General features: G+C 50.1%; 1 protein-coding gene across 9 annotated transcripts in view; it reads left to right on the forward strand.

The window, feature by feature from the left end:
• The window catches only part of ATP11C (ATPase phospholipid transporting 11C), a 59700-nt gene continuing 37263 nt past the window's right edge, over positions 1 to 22437 (forward strand). For 6 of the 9 annotated variants that reach the window (XR_004750079.1, XM_035323530.1, XM_035323538.1 and 3 more), the window contains exons 1-3: positions 10316 to 10384; positions 19056 to 19175; positions 20832 to 20921. Coding sequence is in view for 8 of the 9 variants with exons in the window: in XM_035323530.1 (XP_035179421.1) it covers positions 10331 to 10384; positions 19056 to 19175; positions 20832 to 20921 (264 nt within the window). In the remaining variant the exon portion in view is untranslated. Of the gene's footprint in view, positions 101 to 9440; positions 9665 to 10315; positions 10385 to 13664; positions 13795 to 19055; positions 19176 to 20831; positions 20922 to 22437 lie in introns of those variants that run through there. The other 3 variants (XM_035323533.1, XM_035323531.1, XM_035323534.1) reach the window with 3 other exon arrangements.

A 22437-nucleotide genomic window follows, 5' to 3' on the forward strand; every position in this document is an offset into this window, starting at 1 on the left:
CCGCGGGCAGCCTGAGGGCAGGGCCGGGCCGGGCGATGCTGCGCTGAGGGCGGCGGGGCCGGGCGCTGCCGCGATGCTCCGCCGCAGCCTGAGCCGCCTGGTGAGTGCGGGGCCGGGGGCCTGGGGGGGATTTTTTTCCTTGTATCTTATTTTCGGGGCCGGGAGGCGGCTCTCGGCCTCTTGCTGCCTCCCCCGTGGCGCGGTGCTTATGCGGCGGGGTGCTGGCTTTTTTCCTCTTTCCAAAAAAACAGCCTCTCTCCCGGCTCAGGGAAAAAAAAAAAAAAAAAAAAAAAAAAAAAATGAAATAAGCGAAAGGGACTTCCCTGTCCCGGGCAGCGCACGGCAGCAGCCCATGCTTTCCGGCAGGGTGACGCTGCCCGAGCGCCTCGTGTCCCCGAATAACACGCTGAGAACCTCCCCGGGGCCGCATGAGCTGCTTGGAGATTTCACCGTGACCTCAGTGCTTGGACCGAACTCTGTAATTACTCATTTTTTTTCCTCTTCCGCAGCGTGGCAAGCCCGGCGTTTTCACATCATTTTGGCGGCTCCTGTGTGCTTGGGGTGTCACTTGCGCAGTGCGTGGCTAGCGGGGTTGCTCAGGCGGCAGCCGTGTGCTCTCGGTGCGACACCCGCACCCTGGGGGCTCGGGAGCTGCTTCCCGAGGCACCCTGCCCCTCCTGGCACCGGGGTGTTTGCCAGGGCAATGCGATCTGCCGGCAGCAAGGGAAATGGGTTTTTTATGCTGGTTGATGGTTTGGCGAGAGCCGTGTGTGCTTTCAGCACGAGGGGCTCGCTTCCTTTTTAAGTCAGGAGGTTGCACTACAGCAGTGCTGGGAGCACAGACGGTTAATTTCTGTCTTTGCACTTTGAGGTTGCATTTCAGTTCAAGATTGTGGGTTAGCCCTGCAGCAGATGCAGCTCCTGTTGCTTTACTGCCCTAGGGGCAAATTTACCAGACCTGATCTCCATGCCCCAAGTTCCTGACTTTGGGTTTAGCTCTGCCTGCTGCTGTGTGTTTCCTGCCTGTACCTAGTTGGACATCTAATGCACATCCTCAGGCACTTGAGGTCTGAAGCATCTTCTGGTGCTACCGAGTTCAGCTAAAAGCTCCTTTAGGTGGCTGCCTGGTGTAAGCAGGTGCTGGGGAGCCACAGAGGTGGCTGTGGTATCCCTGAGTGCCCGGCGGTATCATCCTCATGCATGAAGGAATAGGAGGCCTTTGCTAAAGCTCAGGGGCAGCGGGCTGTTGAATGCTTTTCCCAGCTTTGCAAGTGTTATGAGAGTAGCAGCATGCTGTGCTTATCAGGCAGCTGCATGTCCCTGCCAGTGCAGCCAGGACTCGGGCAGATAGTGACTCCTGCCGCCCCTCTCTGCCCTGTCCCCAGCCTGCCTGGGTCAGAGTCGGGGCCCCTCCTGCTCCCTGGGAGGAGAGGGCTCCATATGCATCTCCCTAGAGGCATCGGAGCCACAGGGGTGTCCTCAGCCCAGTGGCCGAGTGCATGGACAGCACGTGGCATAGAGATGCTTGGGCAGTGGCATTGCAGGAAACTCACTGCGGTTACTGAAGGTGATTTGGCACTGACAAAAGGTGTCACTTCTCCCGTGTGGTCTCTGCCAGAGGCTCGTAAGTGCTAATGAATATTAAACATACAGTTTTCAGGTGTAGTTCACAGCTTGTGTGATAAATGTTTCTTGCCCTGCCAACGTGGCCATTATGTGGTTCTGTTTTTCCCTTCCATAAAGTTCCTTATCCTGCACAGGGTATGAAACGGGATGCTAAGAGTAAGAGGGGAGGAGATGTGTGTTTGGGTCTGTGCTGCTGCTCCAGGATACAGATGCATGCTTCCTGCAGGAACAAATTGGCTTCTGAGCTTCGGTTTACACCGGTGAGATCACTGCTGCTGAGATGAGAATTGGACAGGATTGCTGTGGGGAGGCAGGATTGGAATGCCACAGTTAATCCACTTTAAGGAGATACTGTCAACTTGAAATACAATTTCAATTATCTTCTGCGAACAGATTTTGGCATTGGGGTCTTATAGTCTTGCTTGGCTTGCATCCCTTTAGTGGGAGGGCTGCATAAGCAGACAGGGTGCCCGTGATGGCATCCAGGGGGGGGTCTGGGTCCGTCTCTACGCACAGTGGGGTGAGTGCAGCAGGTCCATGAGCAGCAACAGCGTCCTCCCAGTGCACCTGGAGGTTGGAAGCGCAGGCCCCTGTGTGGCGGATCAAATACAGCATGCTTTTCTCATAGTTACCTTCCCTGGATTCTTCTGAAGTTGCAGACAGCCATATGTCCGGGCCACAGCTATGAGGCTGTGGCTGGCAGGCAGGGAATCTGGATCACCAATGTGGCGGGGTTATCACAGGTTTGAACTTTGTAAGAACAAATGTAGAAACTCAGACAGAGAAATTACTCATGACCCTGTTGTTTTTGGCTCTTAGAACATTTGCTTTTATTTAAGAAGGACTTTCTCGTGCAGTCAAACCAATTTTACCATCTCTTTGTCTTCCTGCAGGTTGGTGATGATGATGTCTCACCTGCCTCCTCCTTGGGTCTCTGCCACGTGGCTGTTAGCAGCCCACGGCTCAGGGCAGCCTGTCCCTCGTGTGTCCCTGGTGCAGTGCCTCAGGCCAGGCTGCTGCTTGTTATTGGAGAGGGAAGGTAACCAAAGTGAACTGGGTTTGCTTTGCGCAGCCCTTGGAGCAGGCTGTTACTTCTAATTTGCGTGCGTAGTGCTGCTTTAATGTGGAGGCTTTCCATCTGGGGCTCATTTTATTTAATTACAAAATTGCGTGCAGACTGCTGCAGAGCGGGGATGCAGAGGATGGGCGTGCAGGAGCCGGGCTCCTGTCACCTGCGGCTGCCAGCCCGCGCCCCTCTGTGCAGCCCTGGCTGAGCTCTACCACCTGCTCTGTATCCCCCAGGCTGTTTTGCTTGCTGCTGGTGTTAAACCTACAGCAGGAGAGTGTGCAGGGGAAGTCTGTTGCAAGGTTTGGGTGGGGACAGCCTGGGTGCATTGCTGCCCTGCCCCACACACCCAGAGCCCTAAGGCTCCCCCACCTTCCCCAGGGCACAAATCCCTGGGAACAGAGCGTTTTGTCCCATTGTGTCACCTAAGCTGTTGCTGCCCAGCCCCTCTCTCCTTTGGGGAGGAACAAAGATAGAAGAAAGGCCTGGGAGAAGGTGTGTGTTGACTCTGAGAGGTGTGAGCCGGAGGTTGACAGGCTGATTAGATCCTGCTTGGGAAGCTGTGGGGCTCCTGCAGCAGTGGGAAGGAGCAGGGGCAGGTGGGTGATGCTCCTTGGGCTGGTCTCACCTGGTGCTTTGCAGGAAAGCAATGCCCCACAGAGATGCACTGAAACAGCAGCAAATGAGAAAAAGCCTGAAGTCCATTCTTAGAAGGAAAATAACCCCCCTGTGCATGTGGAGGGGCAGGTTTTGCAGCAGCAGGGTGCTGCTCCCCTCAGCCATGCCCAGCTCTGGGTGCTGTGGGAGTGCAAACTGTGCCGCAGCACATGGGGCGGAGGGTGCTGAGTTATACGCTTATCTCTAGTTTTTACAGCAAATGTGTAATAGTCTATTCCGGGACACGGAGCACATCTGCGGTTTTCTTTCGCGCCTGCTGTTTTTGTAAAATAGTGCGAACCAAACACTACAGTGTGTGACTGCAGTTCCTATTCTAATAAAGAAGAGAAGAGGTAGGAGGAAGAAGTCTTGAGAATCACTTTTTTTCCCCCTAGTTCTGCTATGCTGGCACCTTGAGAGTGAGGCTGCGTGTCAAATCCCTTGTGTATGACTGCCAAGTCGAGCATTTATCTCTTGTTAAAGTGACAAACCTGCCAGCAGCAAAGGCTGGGTCTGGGCACACAGCACTGCGGGGTGTCCCCAGGACACAGAGTGACAGTTCTGCTTGGCTAAATCCCGTGCTTCAAGAGAGCTTGGATACTAATGGAGTGACTAACTTCTCATGAATAAAAGTTTTGTTGCTGGAGTTCATTTTATAAAGTGTCCTTAATGTGATAAGGCTGTTTCATGGCTCGGGGTGAGTATTGCTGGCAGCAGCCACAGCGCAGGCTGCGTGTTACTGCGGAGAAGACACTGGAGTCCCAAATCGGGAAGCTCAAAATAAGGAACAAGTGCAGTGGGACAGCCACATGGGCTGGCATGGCTCGTGCTGGGGTTCCTGCTTTTCCCTTTGTTTTTTTTTTTTTTTTTTGTGGGGGGGGGGGGAATGCTCTGACATGGTGCAGACCTGTTTGGTCAAGCTGTGAGCCCCATTTTTCCCAACTTCTGCTTTTGGTATGTTTTACTGCCATATCCGCTGTTATCTGTTGCCAGGTGGGACTTTGCTCCCTGGAAGGGTGTTGGAAATGTGCTTATGGACCCTTAAGAGAGAGGCTCCCACCTGCTGCTGGGGTGCAGCCTGTTCCTGGGGAGCAGCCCCAAGAGGTGCTGTGCTCCCCAGAAGTGTGTGAGCTGGGAGCAGCCTCCTGCTTGCAGCAGCATCACTGCTTCAGGTCGGTGCCTGACAGCTACAGATGGTTCTTTCCAGGGCTGAAGTCCCCTATCAGTGTCCATATCCTGAAAAACAGGAGTTTCTCACATTCCTGTAACAGTTTCTCTTTAAAATTGCGAAGCTCCTAACCAGAGCCTTTTTCCCAGAAATAGCTCAACCATTTGGCTAAAAATAAATAAATCAGAAAAACCGGCCTCGGACAAGCAGCTGCATGGAAGTGTTAAAGTGGATAGTTAAAGTCCAGAGCAGTAAGAAACTGCTGTGAGGAGGGGCTGGGAAGCACAGGTCAAACGCTGGTGGTAAAGTGGTGCTACCAATTGAAGTCCATTGCGTGTAGCAATTTTTTTGCTGAGACTTAGATGTGTGCAGGGGCTGTATTTTATTCTTCACTTAAAACGATTTGTTTCCAGTTGGTATTTTGCAAGGAATAACAGTGATTTGCTGGGTTGTGCAGACAAGGTTTGAAGCTTTGCTTCACTCTGAATTGCATCCGTAAGCACGGCAATTTGCTTTTAACAATGGAAATCGTAAAAGCAGACGGGCCATCTATTAATAGCAGGGTTTTCAGACTCATCTTTAATTTCATCCTGTTGCCCTTGGTTTATGCACTTCCTTTCTGATTAAAGCTCCTGCTTTCTGTCTGTAACAGCTTATATCCTCGCTGCAGGGGAGGCTGGCTTAATGCTGAAACGTTAGCTTAAGCAAAGCTGGCTGAGAACGCAACCGGAGCCTCAGCCGGGAGAATGCCCTGAACCAGGGGCTCTCCAGCCAGTGGCCGCACTTCCAGCCGTGTGAGCTGGCTGCCCGGGAGCATCCTTCCCCCGGGGTCTCATGTGCAGTGGTGCACAGCAAAGCCCCTGCTGCTGGCTGCTAGCTCCACAGGATGCTGCGTGCGGTCACAGGGCTTCTGCAGGGAGGAGGTAGCCCTTGGGTCACTGCCTGGGAAGGGTGGGTTATCTGCCTCCCAAGGAACTTGGAAGTGGGGTAATTAAGTGTGCTGCTAAGCCATTTGCCTTTCCCAGAAAGTGTTATCTTGGGGCATTTTTCAAGGGAGTTTCTGGTATTGTGTTTAGGATGTGGTGAGGCTGGTGAGAGCCGCAGAGGTTTCCCAGCACCCATCCCTTTGCTTGCCTGTTCCTTTGGTGGCCCTCTGCTGAGAAGAGTCCACCGTGGTCCCTGCTGAGCCCTGCTGAGGAGGCAGCTCGGGTCAGCACAGGAGCAGGCTGCAGCCCTTGTGCTGTGCTGGCACAGGCTGGCCCAAGGGGAGCTTAGACAATACCTTATGTGTGAGTTTAGATTGAAAGCTGCTTCTCCTGGTACTTCATCTTGGAAATACTTCTGTGCTTACTGAGGCCTAGCGGTGGGAAGGATAGGCTGGTTTTTGCCCCGCAGGTTCACCAGTGCTGCAGCCCACTGAAAGCACACAAGTTGGGGACTTTACCTGCTTGTTCTCTCCTCAGCCAGAGGACTTGCATCAGATCTGAGGTTTGATCATTTACAAATGATTAAATACCAGCACAGGTGTGCTGGGAGAACTGTGCTTCTCATCTCCTGCAGCCTCTGCTCCTCTCATCTCTGGTGAATAGGCAGTACCTTCTTTGGTCTCCACCATTTGAATTACTAGGAGATTGTAGGGCTGTGATGGCCAGCAGCTTTGGGGTGCACAGCTGTGGCTCTTGTCCCTGCAGGGGACAAGCAGGCGCTGCTGGGGAGTTTAACACCGTTGTGCTGCTGTTAATCATGAGTGCTGTGGCAGACTTGGTGGTGGAGCGTGCTGTGCTCGCTCTGCTTCTTGCTTGCAGAGCACTGTGCCCATCAGAGAGCGTGTCCTGGGGATGGGAACTGGGAGAGGGTGATGCGAAGTCACTTATGGCAACAATAACAGCAGAATCATTGAGGCTGGGAAAGACCCTCAAGATCATCAAGTCCAACTATCAACCTAACACTACCATGTCCTCCAATAAAACCCTGTCCCTGCATCCACACATGTCTTAAATACATCCAGGGATGGCAACTCCACCACCTCCCTGGGCAGCCTGTTGCAATCCCTAACCACATTTTCCATGAAGAAATTCTTCCTGAGATCCAATCTGCCCCTCCCCTGGTATAACTTGAGCAATTGCCATGCATCCTATCACTTGTCACCAGAGAAAAGAGACTGACACCCTCCTTGCTGCAGCCTCCTTTCTGGCAGTTACAGAGAGCCGCGAGGTCTGCCCTCAGCCTCCTGTTCTCCAGAGCGAACAGCCCCTGTTCCTCAGCCTCTCATAATGCTTGTTTTCCAGGCCCTTCATGAGCTTTGTTGCTCTCCTCTGCTCACCTAGCTGCTCTTCCCTGAACCTATCCCAGCACACAGGGTTGTTGTGACCCAAGTGCAGCACACGCACTTAGCCTTGGTGAATGCTACAGAACTGGACACAGCCCAGCGAGATCTCCCTGCAGACCCTTCCTGCCCACGAGCACATCAGTGCTCCCACCCAACTTGGTGTCACCTGCAAACTTACTGAGGGTGCACTCGATCCCCTCATCAAGAGCGCTGATAAAACTATTAAAACTGGCCCCAGTAATGAGCCCTGGGGAGCACCGGTTGTGACCAGCCACCAACGGGATTTAACTGTCATAAGTGAGCCTCAATACACATTTAAAATCTCATTTCGTGGACTGTCCTGGATGTGAAGTTGCTGCAATAGCAATATGTTGGCTTTCAAAATGTTCTGTACTCTTTTGCTTTATTGTATCTTGTCATGCTGCAGCAGTCATAGGCTGCAATCGAAACTTGCCTTAGCTAAGCACTTTCTCGAGCAGAAAACACCTCGTGCCGCTGTCGTGGGAATGAGAGCCCCGCAGCGGTGTCTGTCCTGAACTTTCTTGAGGGCATAGAGCTGCTGCTGAAGTGAGTGGGTGTGAAGTGCCAGTGTCCTGCTGCTGGGCAGAGAGGAGGTGGCCCTGTCCTGCTGCGGGGGGGTCTGCAGCACAAGCTGACCCTTGAAAAATACATAGAAAAATAAGGTTCTGTTCTGCAGGGCTGCCTCTTCCTGCCCTCTTCTGCTGACCGTCTGCAATGGCTTCAAGTGAAATTCTGCAGGATTATACTCCCAGATGTTAATAGAGATGTGCATTAAAAAATATTTGTGCATTAAATATGCATGCATTAAGTATATATGAATATAGATGCATTAAATATAAATATTTGCTTATGGGTTCTTCCTTTGGTTTAGCTGAAACCAAGGGTGGTGAATGCTGGTGGCTGGCATAGGACATCATGCAGGCTACATCCCGTGCAGCTCGGTACTGCAGCTGGGCAACGGATGGGGCTGGTACAAAGGTAGCAGTCCTGGGCTGGGTTTTTCCTGCTATCCTTCCTCAATCAGAAATGAAACTGTTAGTAAAGCCTCCGTTTGTGTGCTGGCAGGGGAATGTGCCTCTCTGCGGGGTTTAACTGGAAGTGATTTGGGGTGAGCTCCACTTCTGTTTTGTCTGTTGGTTGGTGTTTGGTTGTTTTTTGTTGGCTTTGGTTTTTTCCCCCCTGCTTTTCACCAGCGCTGTTGCATGCCATGAGCCAGTAAAGGGGGCAAGCTGGGGAAGCAGTAAGCCTATAAAACACGAGCTGCCTGCTTTTTTGCCATGCTCGCATCTCGGTGCTTTCTGCTGAGAGAGCACGGCTGATCTTCAGAACCAATACTCTGTAAACGGCTTTTTTAGCTTATTATGCAATATCTTAAACTTCTGATTTGCAGTAAGTTCAGCTGTCTCTTTTGGGGGACCTGTTGCATCTTGCTGACTGCAGTCATTTTTTCAAAACTTCAGTCATTCTGTTAGAGGTAGAATTCCAACTGAAGCCAATTTAGTCTAAAAATCATGCCCACTCCTGACATTCAGCTGTAATTGATAGCATTTGTAGTTCAGAGACATTTGTTCCGTTCTCCTTAATGAAAGGTTAATGCGCTTATCTTTGATATGGCTGTTTGGAAAGGGCTTTTTGTTTTTTTCCTGCAGCTGAAATCAAGGCTGAGCACCTGGGAGGGCATTTTGGGAGCGAAGCAGACTTGTTACTTTTGTTGACCAAGATTCCTGTTATGCCTTTTCTGTAGCCTTGAATGAGCAATGATTTGTTGTAGGCTTTTTGCTCAGTGACTTCAGCCGAAGGTTGCAGGATTTTTAAGTGGAAGAGTCCTTGAGCTGGCCCCAGTCTTGCTCTCATAGGGCTGTATCTGGAGGGGCTGCTAATTTCTTTGTTTATCTTCAAAGAATTGGCAAGCAGTTGTCTTACCTGGCTCTATCTTAATGTATGCTGTGTACCATTTATAACGTTTTATAAGACTCTGGCAAAGTAGAAAACAGTGGCAATGCTCATTTGATAGATATATATTTTTTGAAATATTGTGGCAAATGCACAGATCTGCAAATCAGGCACTTTATTTTTCTTGAACAATACAGGTTGCGTAAAAGCTGAGTAAGATGTGCAACAGGCAAGAGTAGATGATTTAAAGCGTTGCCTTGCCGTTGCGTTCCAAGCTATTTTCAGCAGTAATAAAAATTAAGTGCTGCTAGACTACGGTGAAGCTGTGCTTTGTTGCCTGAGTTTCAATTGGCTTGGTGGGGAGAGGGAGGGGAAAATCTCACTGCCGGGAAATTAAATGAAGGGAAAAAAAATCCACTTTGTGAGCAGCCCTGCCATCTTTTATGATGATTTCCCTGTAATTCCTCCCCGGGGCTGGAACAAAGCTCGGCGGCTGGGGCTGGGCGGTGATGTAACGTCCTGCAGCGCTGCCGCGGGGCTGGGGCAGCCAGGATGCTCGGCCGGGGCTGCTCAGCCCAGCCTCAGATGCAGCGTTGATTTCCCGGTGCGGAGAGCACTGCTTGTGTGCTGGGTTTGCTCTCTCTGAGTTGTGGAAGGGGGGTACCTTTTTTTTTTTTTTTTTTTTTTTCTCCCTCCCTTCCTTCCAGCTCACCTTTTCTTGTGAATGTTTGCTCAGGGAGGGAGCGCAGTGAGGTTGGCTGTGATGGCCAGAGGGCTGTCGTCCCTGTGTTGGCCAAATTAATTTTGTGGAGGACCTCATTTTGAGCACTTTCTGCTGGGTGGCTTCTTCCAATGCAGTTGAATGGATGGAAGTGGGACTTTCCACTTGACAGATACCATTCCGGTAAGTGCAGGGTGGGAAGCTCGGATGTTCAGGGAGAGGAAACCTTGCGTGTGAAGGAACTTGTCTTGATAGCAGGGAGGATAACGGTGCCCTTACTCCTTTCCCTGTCTATGAAAAGAGGCTTTTGGGTCAGGCGGGTGGGGATGCATGTGCTGTGAGTCACCGGGGCTGTGTCCCAGCCAGGCTCCTGCCCTGCTCTCCTACAGCAGTACAGCTCGCACCCCGCTGGCTTCCGCAGCCGTGGCTGATCTGCACTGCAACCCCTCGTGTGCTGAGCCTGGCACCCACAGGTGTGCACCAGCATCCCTACAAGCAGCTGGCTCAGTCCTCCGCTCCGGGAGGTTTCGGTTCCCATGCTTGAGCTGATTTTCTCCCCCCCGGGCTGCTGTACAGCTGGCTGTGCTCAGCCTGGGGGCTGTGTCAGGTCCTGCTGCTGCGGATGGGATAACGTGTGCTGGGCTGGATTGACTCTGTGTCTGCATTACCCAGCCTGACAGGAACAAGAGCCAAAAGGATTTCCTGAGGATAAACAATTACAGGCCACGTGTTGAGGGTTTCTCTCTCGCTGGGCTAATTGCACTGCTCCCAGTAGCTGAGCGTACCTGCGTGTGCAGCCTGGAGGAGAAATCTGGTTGCTGTGGTGACCCGGAGGAGAACATACTGCAGATGGGGTCTGGGGCACCCGGAGCTGATTTTGCCTGGGAGCGAGGGCTGAGCCAGGTGATCTCTCCATTTCTTCCTCCTTTTCTCCCCCTTGTTAATTCTGTGGAAATGTTTCTCTCCAGAACAGCAGGGGCAGGTTAGAACACAGCAGCTTTAGCTTGTTTGGAGGGGGAAGAACTTAACATGGGGCAGCATGAGCGAGCCAGCTGTACCCCTGGCTGCTCTCACCAGGGGGCTGTGCCCGAACCCCCCCATGTGCCCAGGGGCTGCTCACCTGCAGCCCACCTCTGAACCACTGTCAGAGCTGGAACAGGGGCAGGTGGCTCTAGGGGCATGGGGTTAAAGAAGTGTCACCAAGCAGAGAAGCATAATGTGGCATTTAGGTTTTGCTGTTGTTTGTTTCTATAACCGAATAGGTCAGGCTTTTGAAGGAACAGAAGACAACTAGAAAAACAGCAAATTATAGCTGTTGGGGATGATGCAAGCACTGACAGTTGCAAACTTGGAGCTTTCTTTTTTCCACTTTGCTCTTACTAATTTTTGTCAGGGCAAATCACTGCCTGTGCTCTGAAGAGCTCGCTGCCTTTCTAAAATAGCTGCTCCGCAAGCAGACGTGTGTGCACAGCTTGAGCTGGGGAACAGAGAGGAAAGAGGTCCGAAGGAGAGAAGACCTTGCTATATTTTCTTTGTGACTGCTGCAAAAGCATTTAGGCTCTCGTTCAAAAGCCTTTTTCTGTTCTTTGCTCTGGAGTGTTCCTGTGATGCTGAATGTGAGATGCCAGCAGCATGCTGGTCGAACTTTTATTTTGGTCTGCCAAAAAAAAATAAAATGCTGCAGCAATGTGAACGAGGGTTTCGTAACCCCAGCTGCCAGCAGGGCAGGGGAAGAGCTGAGGTCCTGAAAACTTCCAAAGGGCAGCAGTTGTGTTTGAACAGTAGCAACATACTTTCCACAAAACAGCAGCAACTAAGTAATGCTTTCCCAGTCAGTATCTGCTGTCTTTGGTCTGTGTTTGGCTCTCTGCATCACATACTATCCTGACTTTCTGCGAATAGCTGCTGAGTTGAAGCTGTAATTACAGACGATGTGGCATATTTGCTGGGAAAATGCAGTGTTGTGTGATGTGTGGACTGGCAAAAAAAAGCACCCAAAAAGCACTTAGGCTTTTTCATCCCCACGGAGGGGATGTTGCTTCGTCTCCCTTGGGACACGACCCAGGACTGCACAAACTGCGCCCTCTTCTAACCTCCTGGCTCTTTCTGTAGGTCCAACTACCAGGTTGGAAGAAGAGAGTTAATTAAAAGGCAGTGAGTGACCATGTGGAGCCGCTGACCGAGGGGCAGGACGCTGGCTGGGGGCTGCAGGGCTCTGTGCCAGGCCATGGCTGGCCCCAGCATGGGGTGCTGAGCGCTGACAGGGCCTGGCTGTGCACAGAGGTGGCTGTGGGGAAGGCCTGCTTGTCTGTGCGGGTGTTTGGAGCGCCCTGCGGGACGTGCGGTGGGCTGACTCAACGGTAGGCGAGGGCCGAGATCCCTGTGGTGCCCCCAGCTGCTAGCACAGAGCAATTCGTGGCTGCGGGAAAGCTTTCCAAGGTGCCAGGAAAGGAGGGGAGCGGGTTTGCCCGGTAATGTAGCACTTTCAGAGGAAGCAAGTGATTTGTGAAAGCTGGTAACTCTGTCCCCAGGGCCTGGGCAGAGCTTTCTCCACCCTCTGCCCTGTGTCTCCCCCGCTTGGCTGGGACGCACGAGGTGATCCCTCGTATTTCTGACCGCTGTCACCGTCCTGTGGATGCACAGTGTCTGCAGAAGGCCCGGGGATGACCATGCTGGCCAGTGGAGTCCTAGCACGGCTGGGGCCCAGCCGGGAGAAGGCAGCGGGATCTGGTGGGAGCCGAGCCCTGCATGCTCCCTTGCTGTCCCGCTGCTGCCTGCTTTTCTCCTGGGTGATTTTCCTGATGGTAACTGAGGACTGTGTGTTGATGCATCCAACCAGCTGCCCCTCCCGGGTGCGAGGGGCACTGTGTCTGTCCTGCCTGTATCTGTCCGTCCATCCTTCTGTGTTTACACATGGTAGGACATGGCAGGCAGTCTCCTCCACTCTCTTATTTCCTCACTTGCCAGCGTGTGCTGATGAGAGAGGCCAGGACAAGATGGCGACCCCTCAGCCGAGGGGAGGAGAGGCACATCTCCTGGCTCCTGATGGTGTAGCAGGTAACGCGGCCAGGGGCTATCATTAGGAGAAATAAGGGTCACTGCCTGTCTCTGGCTTCTCTTGTGGCAAATTGATCAAAGCCGTAAGTGCTCTATTTCTAGGCCGTTTGGCACGGCTCGCTTCCCCGTGTGCTCTTAGCAGTGGCTGGGACAGGACCCGTGCTGCCAGGGCTGCCGCCCATGTGTGCGATGCTCCCTGGAGGCTTGGCTGTGTTCCTCTGCTCCAGGAAAGGGCTGGCTGCCTGTGAAGTTTCTATCTGGGGAAAAAAAAGGTTTGGATTTCCTTCCTCCACCCTTCTTAAATCTTTCAAGTAGCCCTTTCCCCTGTTCTCCCCGCCCTCTGTTGCTCTCTGGGCTTTTCATGCTGGCTTTATTTGCAAAGTTAGCTTTTCTGGGAAGCTTGGCCAGTTGGGCTCTGCTGTTCTCCGGCCAGTTGTCCTTGCGGAAGGTGGCAGTGACCTACCCATGGGTGCCTGCAGCGAGGCGGCACGTCCTTGGAGCTGGGAGGAGGCAGGAACGGGCTTGCCTAGCTGGGCCCCCTCATGTTACTTGGCTGTGCACGGGCTTTCATTAAGAAAAAGGCGATTTGGGTAGGTGATGTTCTGCTAGAGCATGCCTTGTCCTCTCTGGCGAGGACAGGGGGCAAGGTTTGGGAGTCAAGCCCCGTCGCAGCATGGTTACATGATGACCATGCTAACCTCGCTTATGGTGAAGAAGCGTTGGTCCTTTCTCCATGCCTTTTGCTCCTGCATGTTGTTCTGCTTGCTGTGGTGGTTGGCGGGACAGACCCCCTGAGCACCCCTCTGGAGCTGATTTGCCCCATGCTGTCACTGCTCTCTCCCTGCTGAAATCATCCATAGGAGCTTTAGCCTTTGTGTACGAGAAAGGACACTTGTTTAAATGCCAGCTGCTTGCTGCCCTATGGCACTGGCTGTCCCTCCTCCCCTCGAGGACACCCAGCAGAAGTCACCTCACCACCAGTGAGGGCCCCACTCCCCTGGCCGGGGCTGTTCCCCTGGGCACCAGCCAGAGCAAACCTGCCCCGAGCTTTGCTCAGCTTCAGCTGATTTTCTTCTGGGCCTATGGGCTCTCAGCGTTTGAAACACAGCTTTTTTTTTTTTTTTTTTTTTTTTTTCCCCCAAGGACTGTTCAGGTTATCAGCTCTCTCCCATAGATGTAGGGGAGAGAGCGACTGATTGTATCGATGGAGTTCTCGCTGTAAATCAGGAGGGCTGCCTAATATGTGGTCCAGTTGGGTAAGCATAGCCTTCACTGCTGAATTATTAAGTGTTGTGTCAAAGCATGGCTTGTACTCGCAGAGAAATGACTAAGTACAAAGGGTAATACAAAAATTGGCAAAAGGAATTTCAATTAAAAATACATTGGTTGGGCACCAGGACTGAGCAGGCGGGGAAGTTGGTGTGCTGAGCGACTTTTTGAGACTGCCTGACAGTTTGGGGAGGTTAAGTTAAATTTGTGGAAGCTTTTCAAAATTGTATGTGTGTTTTTCTTGGTTCTGCGAATAAATGAAACAGAACAGGCTGTTTTGAGAGTTATTTTTGCTGTTTTTTTTTTTTTTTTTGTAAATCAGGTTGCCTTATCTACTACTTCTGTGATAAATGGAACAATACAGAAGAGATTAGACCTTAAACTATTCATGAGATCTAAGCCAAGTAATGTGATTTAATCTTTCTTCTGCATATATTTAATATAAGCTGTGTTTTCATTCAAATGGTTGAGCTTTGTACTTGTACAGTATAATTATCTCAGGGTTTACCAGATGACTTTTTTTAATGCCTGTGGGTTTTGTTAGATCTGTTTCTGTTGGTTATTTGTCTTTACTCTGTGGCTTGAAGATACCTGCAGCACACATGAAAGGAATTCCTTTTGATTAATTTTTTGGTGAGGTGCTTACTGCCACTATAGTGGGGAAAAAAAAAAAAAACGAAAAAAAAAACACATTTGATTTACCACTTCTTTTTCTGAAAACGAGGAAAGCAGGGAGCAGAGACACTTGTTCTCCCTTCTTGTTTTCCGTAACCCATTTCTGCAGAGCACAAGTTCATCCTGTGTTGAACTAGGTTACTCCATTAATTTTTACCCAGGTTTGCTAATTTTTGCCAAGATTGCCGTTGCCATGCCCTGTACGGGTGCTGCGGTAACTGCCACAAGTGTGGGAGACCTGGCAAAGAAGGGGCTCTCCTGGGGGCAGTGGGAGCTGCCCCGGGCAGAACATGCTCCTGGCTCCCCCCAGGCCTGCCTGCGGTTTCGGGAGACACGGTCTGAGTGGGAAGGGCAGTGCGGAGCCAGAAGAGAGGTGGGAGTTGCACAGATGGAGAGGGAAAGAGGTTCCAAGGGGGGCCTGCCCAAACTCAGGCTGAGGGTTTAGGGAGTGCTGGGAGCTGCAAACCTAACCCCTCTGGCTCGATTTAGTGTTCTGAGTGTTTCAAGTCGTAAATGTCATTTACTAATTAGCTGCATCCATGCGTGTTTGTAGCCCCCAGCATTCCCTGGACTATGGCCATCAGACAGTACCTGTTTCTAACTCATCCAAAAAAAGTTTGTAGCAAAACGCCAAGCCTCAGTTGACCTTTTGTGGGCTTATTGATAGATAGATAGGCTTTTAGAATTTGGACAAGGTAAGAAAATAGCTATTATCCCTGATGCCTTTTTTTCAGAACTGCTGCTTATGGCAATACGTGGGCTTTCTGTAATGTCAGTCAATCTCTGTTAAAACAGCCACCGTAAGGTACAGGAAGGTTGTGTTACAACAGAATATTTAGAAGAGAGATGCCCACCGGAGTTCCCCGTGGTGTGCTGCTGTGTGCGCTGGCTAGCTGGTGCTGCTGCCCTGCGCGTGGCCCCTGCCCCAGGGCTGGCAGCAAAGGTGAGCTGCCAGCTTGGGGAGATGCTCCTGGCAGGACAGCCTCTGTCTTTATGTATCTCCTGTGATTTGTGCCTGCCTGTTCTGCTCAGTCTGTTCTGGTCACCTGTGCTGCAGGTTTAGGAGGCAGGATAAATGATGGGATCAGTGTCTTACCAAACACCTGAGGTTTGTCCTAAGCATTTTTTTTGGCTCATGTCTGGCTCCTTCAGCCGCCTCTGCTTTTGCACCACAAGGTGTCATTCAGCAGCAGAGAGAAATGGGTGTGCAGGGCTCGGGGGGCTGTTCTTGCTTCACAGCTGACCTTTGGGGCTTGCTCATGCCATGCACGTGTGTTTTTATTTCCTTGTTCCTGTGAGATCAGGAAACATCTACAGCAAAACCCCATGCAGGGAGCATGAGGGAGGGCTGGCCCAGCTAGGCCATGGGCTTTGTTGCAAGGTGGGCTCTGGGGAGCTTTAACCCGCTCACCCATGGTGTGCGTGGTGGCAGAGAGGGGCCATGCCACCAGCCAGCTCCTTTGCAGCCCATGGAGTCTAAAAAAAAAGTCTAAATCCTCTCCCTGCTGATCTGCATGCTTTATAATTTTCTCAAAGACATGGCAGTTACTCCCTAAATCTCCTGGTAAGTCTCAGTTGTTAAGACTTGGCGATCTGTTGGTGACCCAGAGGGCCACTGGGGAGTGGTGGTGCCCGGGGCGCAGCTGTCAGGGCAGGAGCTTCTCACCACCGAGCCGAGTGCTTGTCCTGAGCCCAGGAGCCCTCAGCCTTGAGCAAAGTGGAAAAATCTGGTGTTATGCCTTCCAGGTGCTGGCATGGCTTTGTGGTGGTGTGATGCTGTCCCTGGGCAGTCAGAGGAATGGGAAATAAAACACCGGGACCGGCAAGGTGGCAAGAGCAGGGTTAGGCCACGTAGCAGAACTGCTGCCCCCACAGAGGCATCAGAAGCACTGGGAAGGTTTGCTGTGGTCTGAGCTGCTTCAAGTGTTTTACACAGCATAAAGGGGACTTTGGGGATGATAGCCCACGTGAGAGCTGGTGATGATAAATGGTTGGAAGAGCAGTAGTGGACCTGGTTAACTTAGTTAACACACCAGAACTAGGATTTCAGTTCTCCTCTGCTGCGGGGCATTGCACACTCCATATTCCAGGTTTTCCATAGCTAAATACCAATAATCTTGTGAAGTAACTGTATTTGTAGTTTTTTCTATTTTACCAGTCTCTGCTCCTTGTGCTCAACCATTTGTTTGGCAAATCCCCACCTCTCTTGGGTTTCCCGGTGCCCTCCCAGCAGCAGGGGGCTGCTGCTGCAGCAGGTGAGGCAGGGAGCTCCTGGTTTTTGGTGAGCTTGCTGGTCCAGACGATGTGCTGTTAGCCGCCACGTGTGGATGGGGGGGAAGCTGGGAGGCTGGAGCCAAAGGCTTGCCCTGGCTGCCAGCCTGGTCCCATTTCGGGAGCCCCTCTGCGGTGGAGGTAGGAGGCTGCCGGCTGCTTCTGCTTCTCTGCATCCTTTGCATTTTTGGCACCTGCCCTGGTAGGGCTGCAAAACAAACAGGCTCAAGGGTTGGGAATTAATAGGAGTACAGACAGCATCTGCTGGTGTTTCAGCAGCCCTGCTGCCTGATAATGCCCTTGGACTATGAACAGTGACAAATTCTTTCCTGCTCATGGTTTAAAATCCCCAAACCTAATTCTAGGAAAACCTCAGCCTGGTCTAATAAGGCCCTCTTTTTTTCCCCACTCCATATCCTCTTAATGGGTATTTTAAATTCACTTTGTAATTTTAAGTCCAGCCCCGCAAAGCACACCCTGGTGTCAGTCTGGTGCTGCTGCTGGCAGTCGGGGTGTGGGAAGGACAAAATACTGTGCTTGTACCCTGCATAACCATGGGCACTGTTTTAGTCCCGTTCTGTTGAGCTGTCTTGGTTTCAGCTGAAGCTACCTGTGAGTGGCTCTCTTGTGCTGTTTGCTGCTCCTCTCTCCATCACCTGATTTTAGCAGAAGGCTTTGCAGACAAGTGATGCCCACCTGGGCAGAGGCATCCTGAGACAGGCAGGTCTGGGAGAGATGCCCCGGGGAAGGGGAGGCTTTAGGTACCTCTTGCCTTGCTCTAGGGATGTGTTTATGCCAGAGTGAGTCCTGCGCCCCATGCATGGACACTGGGGTTTGGCACCAAGGTGTCAGAGGTGTCTGTGGTGCACAGGCACTGCTTGGTGCTTGGCTTCCACGGATTCTTCCCTCACCTGGCCCGGATCTGCCAGGCTATAAATACTTTCCCTCCTGGTATTCTCTTATCTGTCCCCTGGCCACTGCTGAGCAGAGGGTCTGTCATGAAGCCCCTGTGACACCGTGACGACAGGTTATCATTCCCTTGTGACATCTCATTCTGCTTTAAAAAAACAAAATAAAACAAAAAAAAAATCACAAACCCAACACCAAACGAACTTACACAGGCAAAGCAAGCAGCGGGATTGCTCCTCCTGTGCTGTGACCTGGCGGCAGGGTGCACCGACACCCTGGGGTGACCTGGAGATGCCCAGGTGTGCTGAGGCTGCCCCCAGCCCCGTGCCTTAATCCCCTTTGCTTTGGCCTTCACGAGGGTGACATACATGGGGGCTGAGTGCTGGCTTTTGTTTGTTGTAAACCTGTTGCCTGGTACTTTCTGTTGGAAATCCCGCGCTCTCGAATCTGAAGAGGTGGTGAATAACGGCGCTCTGCACTGTGGTGCTCAGGATTTTTGCAGAACTGCTGTTACATCCTTGCAGCAGGGGCTTGGCAGTTGGGTGGGAAGTGCTAATGAGGGAGCACATGCAGGCAGGTGTGATGGGCTCACTGTAAAATAGCAAGTATTAAAATTAAAAGAACTTATTGCCTGGCACCTCAGGTAGCTCTGTGAGGGCTGCGATGCGTCTCCCCCCTGAGGCACCCGGGCCAGTGGTCTCTGTGTCCCTGTGCAGAACAAATGATGCTGAAGTGCTCGGCCACTTGAGGACACAAGCCATTAATTCTTGTGACGTTCTGTTGACATAACTGGCGTCTGTATAAAAGTTTAAAGGTACACTTTTTCTTTTAAAGTAGGCTTTCCAGGCAGCGAGTTTGTGATGTGGAACTGTGTGCTTCATTATTTGTGTTTTTATTTTGCAAGTTAAAACAGCAGAAATATACCTTTTTTAAGTTCAGTCTGAACTCTGTATGCCCAAGGGAAGCAGGGAGGTGTTTCATGCAGGCTTGAGGGTTTGGCTGGAGAAAAGCACAAAGGAGGGTGCAGCTCCCACCTTCTGTGGGATCTTGGGGAGAAGCCTGGAGCCTCTTGAACCCCAGAGCTAAAACTGCTTTTGTGCAGTCTGTGCTGGCATGAGGAAAGGTTTGATGTGTGCAGGAGGGGGTCTCCACAAAGCCACGGGGGCTGGCGGTGGATGGCTGGCAGCAGTGGGGTTCCTGGGCTGCTGGCTCAGCTTTGCCTTGCTTTCTCTGAATTATTCTCTCAGTCTTTGTGCTTTTGATGGGGCAGAGAAGCGGACTGAAGAGTAACATGGTGTATTATGAAGCTGTAAGCTGTTAATACAAATATTCTATATTTTTTTTAATTTTTTGAGACAGAAGCTACATTTTCCCTTTTCTGTTGCCCCAACAGTGTGCCGGGGAGGAGAAGCGGGTTGGCACGCGCACCGTGGTGGTTGGGCACCGGACGGTTTCGGAAACAGATGCATACGTGGCACAGAAGTTCTGCGATAACAGGATCGTCTCATCCAAGGTGAGCTTGCTCTCTGTACAGGTGGGCAGCAGGCATGTATTCCCTGCACGTGTGCTGCAGCCTGATCTTACTTTCCAGTTAAGTGCAGTACAGATTGTGAGATGACAGCAATTTAGGTTTGTGAAAAAGAGTGGGGATTATTTTGTAAATGGACAGATTCATGTGATTCACCTATTTTTTGTTTTGTGTTTTTCTCTCTCGCTCCAAGCAGGACAAAAATAACCATGCTTGGTTTATCCCTTTGGATGATATGGGAAACGTTCATGATGTATTAATCTAGCTTTTGTTTGTTGTGGAAAACTGTGATGACACCCGTCTGCCTTCTGCTTAGCTTTTTTCCATGACATTCATGAAGCTATTTCAAAAGATTTGAAGCCAATTCAAGTAAAATATCAAGCAAGTGGCATCCAATATTGTCAACACAGCTGGATGCATGTTATGTTGTTTAGGAGTCATGATGCTCAGCATACTGTTAGGCTTCAGTTTTACTGTAGGTAAGCTGTAATGGTTTTCTTTCACTCCTTTCTTTTTTATAAAACTTGGACCTTGTTTGTTTTTTAAGACTCTATGCCGTCTGCATTTATATTGCAGACAAGTTTAAAGTCTAAACACCTTTAACGTGTGTAGCATTCCCAGTCACTTTTCCTTGACATGCAAGAGAGTCCTTTGGAGAACACCTTCCAGTACTTCAGTTCTATTTCTGATAAACTATTTATTTTAGCACTCATTCTGTAGATCTTCTCTGGTTTATTTTTTAGTATTGTTTTTTTTTTTTTCATTTTATTTGCTTGTCATGGACTTTTCTTATCTGACCAGCATCTTTTATCAATTAAATGAATATTGGCCTTGAGACTTGGCTGCTTATTATTCATTGTTTATTCAAGGCACACTAAAAGATCAGATATTAGACCTGTTATTTTCCACACTGTTCTTAAATTCCATGTTTTCCAAAAGAAATGATTCAGCAGCCTTCTTAAAATGATAACGAAGCACAGTCTAATAACAGATTTGTATGGGCAGCATGACTCTTTTCTGAGCAGAACAGCAACTCCAAGATTTAATTTCCAAAAAAATATCTGCACTGTGCATTACTTCTTTGTTAAATTGTGTCTCTTGAAATGCCTATGTAGAAGTTGCTTCCTGAAACAAATCCAGTGGTGTTTATCTTCTTTTTCCTCTACTGTCTCCAGATGAGTGGTTTTGGATATTTTAACAAAAGAGAAGCAGTTGATTACTTTAAAAGAAACAAACAAAAAAGCCCCACGTAACTGCAAAACACTTTCAACTGTGTAACGAGCTGGTGGAGAGAGCCAGAGTTTGCAGTGTGATGTTGGAAGTGGAAGCTGGAGCTCGGCCGCATCACAGCACACTGCTGCACTGATAGTAGCAGCTGCCTGGTGATGCTGGGACCTGCTGCCTTGCCTTGCTGGGAGGAAGAGGAGGTTGTGGCCCCAGCTGCAGCTTCAGGGAGATGACGGTAGTGGTTTGTGTACCTGCGGCCACCATTCGTCTCAGTTTAAAGGGAAAACTCATTTCCTGCTCTGTGCAGATACCTCCCTGTTGTAGTTTGCATCAAGCTCTGTGTCTTGATCTGTTTGTGTTGGCATTTGGAAAGCTGCAACGTGCCCAACAGCTCCTGTTCCTCTCTCCCCGCAGTACACAATCTGGAACTTCCTCCCGAAGAACCTTTTTGAGCAGTTTAGGAGAATTGCCAACTTCTACTTCCTTATCATCTTCCTCGTGCAGGTAAGAGTTGTCTGCACAGAGATGGATGCCAGGGTGTTTTTATTTGCATATTGTTTGTAAGCACAGATTGAACAGCAAGAATTGAGATTCAAAACTGACTCTTGGTGTTTTTATTATTATTATTTTTATTTATTTATTTATTTATTAATGGAAGCTGTGTTATAATTCTGGTAAGCCATTCAGCGCATACTAACAATTAAATGTTTGGGCCTGTCTGAAGCAGTGTTCGAACGACTGCAAAATGATTTAAAAACCATTTTAACTCTAACCATTAATATATCAGTCAACCAGTGAAAATATGTATGTTTAATGCTGCAAAATTAAGATCTAGTTTTTTATCACCTTTATTACTTCTGCTGCATAACAACATGCATTTTCCCAGGTTATGTGATGTTCATACATCTTACTTATAGTGACTTTCAGGGCAGCCCATGGCAGAGAGGCTGTACTCAACAGAATTTGGAAGAGGCAAAGCATGTGCTTTGGGAATGTGGTGTTTAAGGATGCTATTCTCCACAGACAAAACAACAGATTCTATACAGAGATGAACCTTATCTCTCCACTTTGTGGCTTTGCTAAGGAACAAATTCTGAGCAAACCTGAATATTTATTTTCTGTTCTGTCAACCAAAAAGAAAAGCAGGCTGTCAAAACGCATTTTGGGGAAGAGGTGGAAAGTTTGGAAGAGTCACCACAGTGCTTTCACTCACTTTTTAAAATCCAATACTCAGACCCAAGGCTTAGTAAACAGCTTACTGTAGGGCTAGAAACAGGCATCCGGACTCCTACCCCACCAACCTCATAAACAGCGCTGTAGAGCTACTTACTGCAAACAGCCTGCTCTTAGACAGCTTCTCCGGAATTTTGTTGATTTAGGTCTCAGGGTATCCCTCTCCCCTGGTCTGCATGTTTAAAAGATCTCATTTTTTATATCTTGACAGTAAGGAGTTATGGTTTACAGCCATTTCAGTGCCTGCCAGAGAAATGGGGGATCCTGAGGTAGCGGCTGAGTATGGCTCCTCCTGGCAGTGCTGCAGAAAGGCCAGTTCACCCTGGCATCAGCTGACTCTCGGCCATCACTTGATTTCACTGGCACTGCTCCCTTTTGTCAGGGTGAATTTGTAGCTTGCCTTGTACTGAAGTGATGCCCTGGAGGCAGAATACCCTTCTTGTGGAAATGGCCATTTAGTGACGCAGCATTGCATTTTGTCTGCTGACCCTCTGGTCGTTAAGAACACTGTGTATTCTTGATCCTGCGTACAGAACTCCCTTTGGTTTAGCTGCTTGCCCATTTTAGACACAGATGTATGCAGGTGAGATAAAAGCCTTGCTCTTCCTCCTCATTGTGATTCTGTGACCTGTGACTGCCTCTAAAGTAAGGAAGCAATCCTCATGCTCCATTAGAGAGGGAAGAGCAAACCCAGCCAAACACACTGGCAGCACTCATAGCGCCCGGTGAAGTAGCCAACAGCCCCTGGTGCTCATCATTCTGGAGCTGCTGGAGACTTCACTCACCC

This window comes from Oxyura jamaicensis, chromosome 4 (genome assembly GCF_011077185.1).
Source record: "Oxyura jamaicensis isolate SHBP4307 breed ruddy duck chromosome 4, BPBGC_Ojam_1.0, whole genome shotgun sequence".
NCBI classification, from domain to species: Eukaryota; Metazoa; Chordata; class Aves; order Anseriformes; family Anatidae; genus Oxyura; species Oxyura jamaicensis.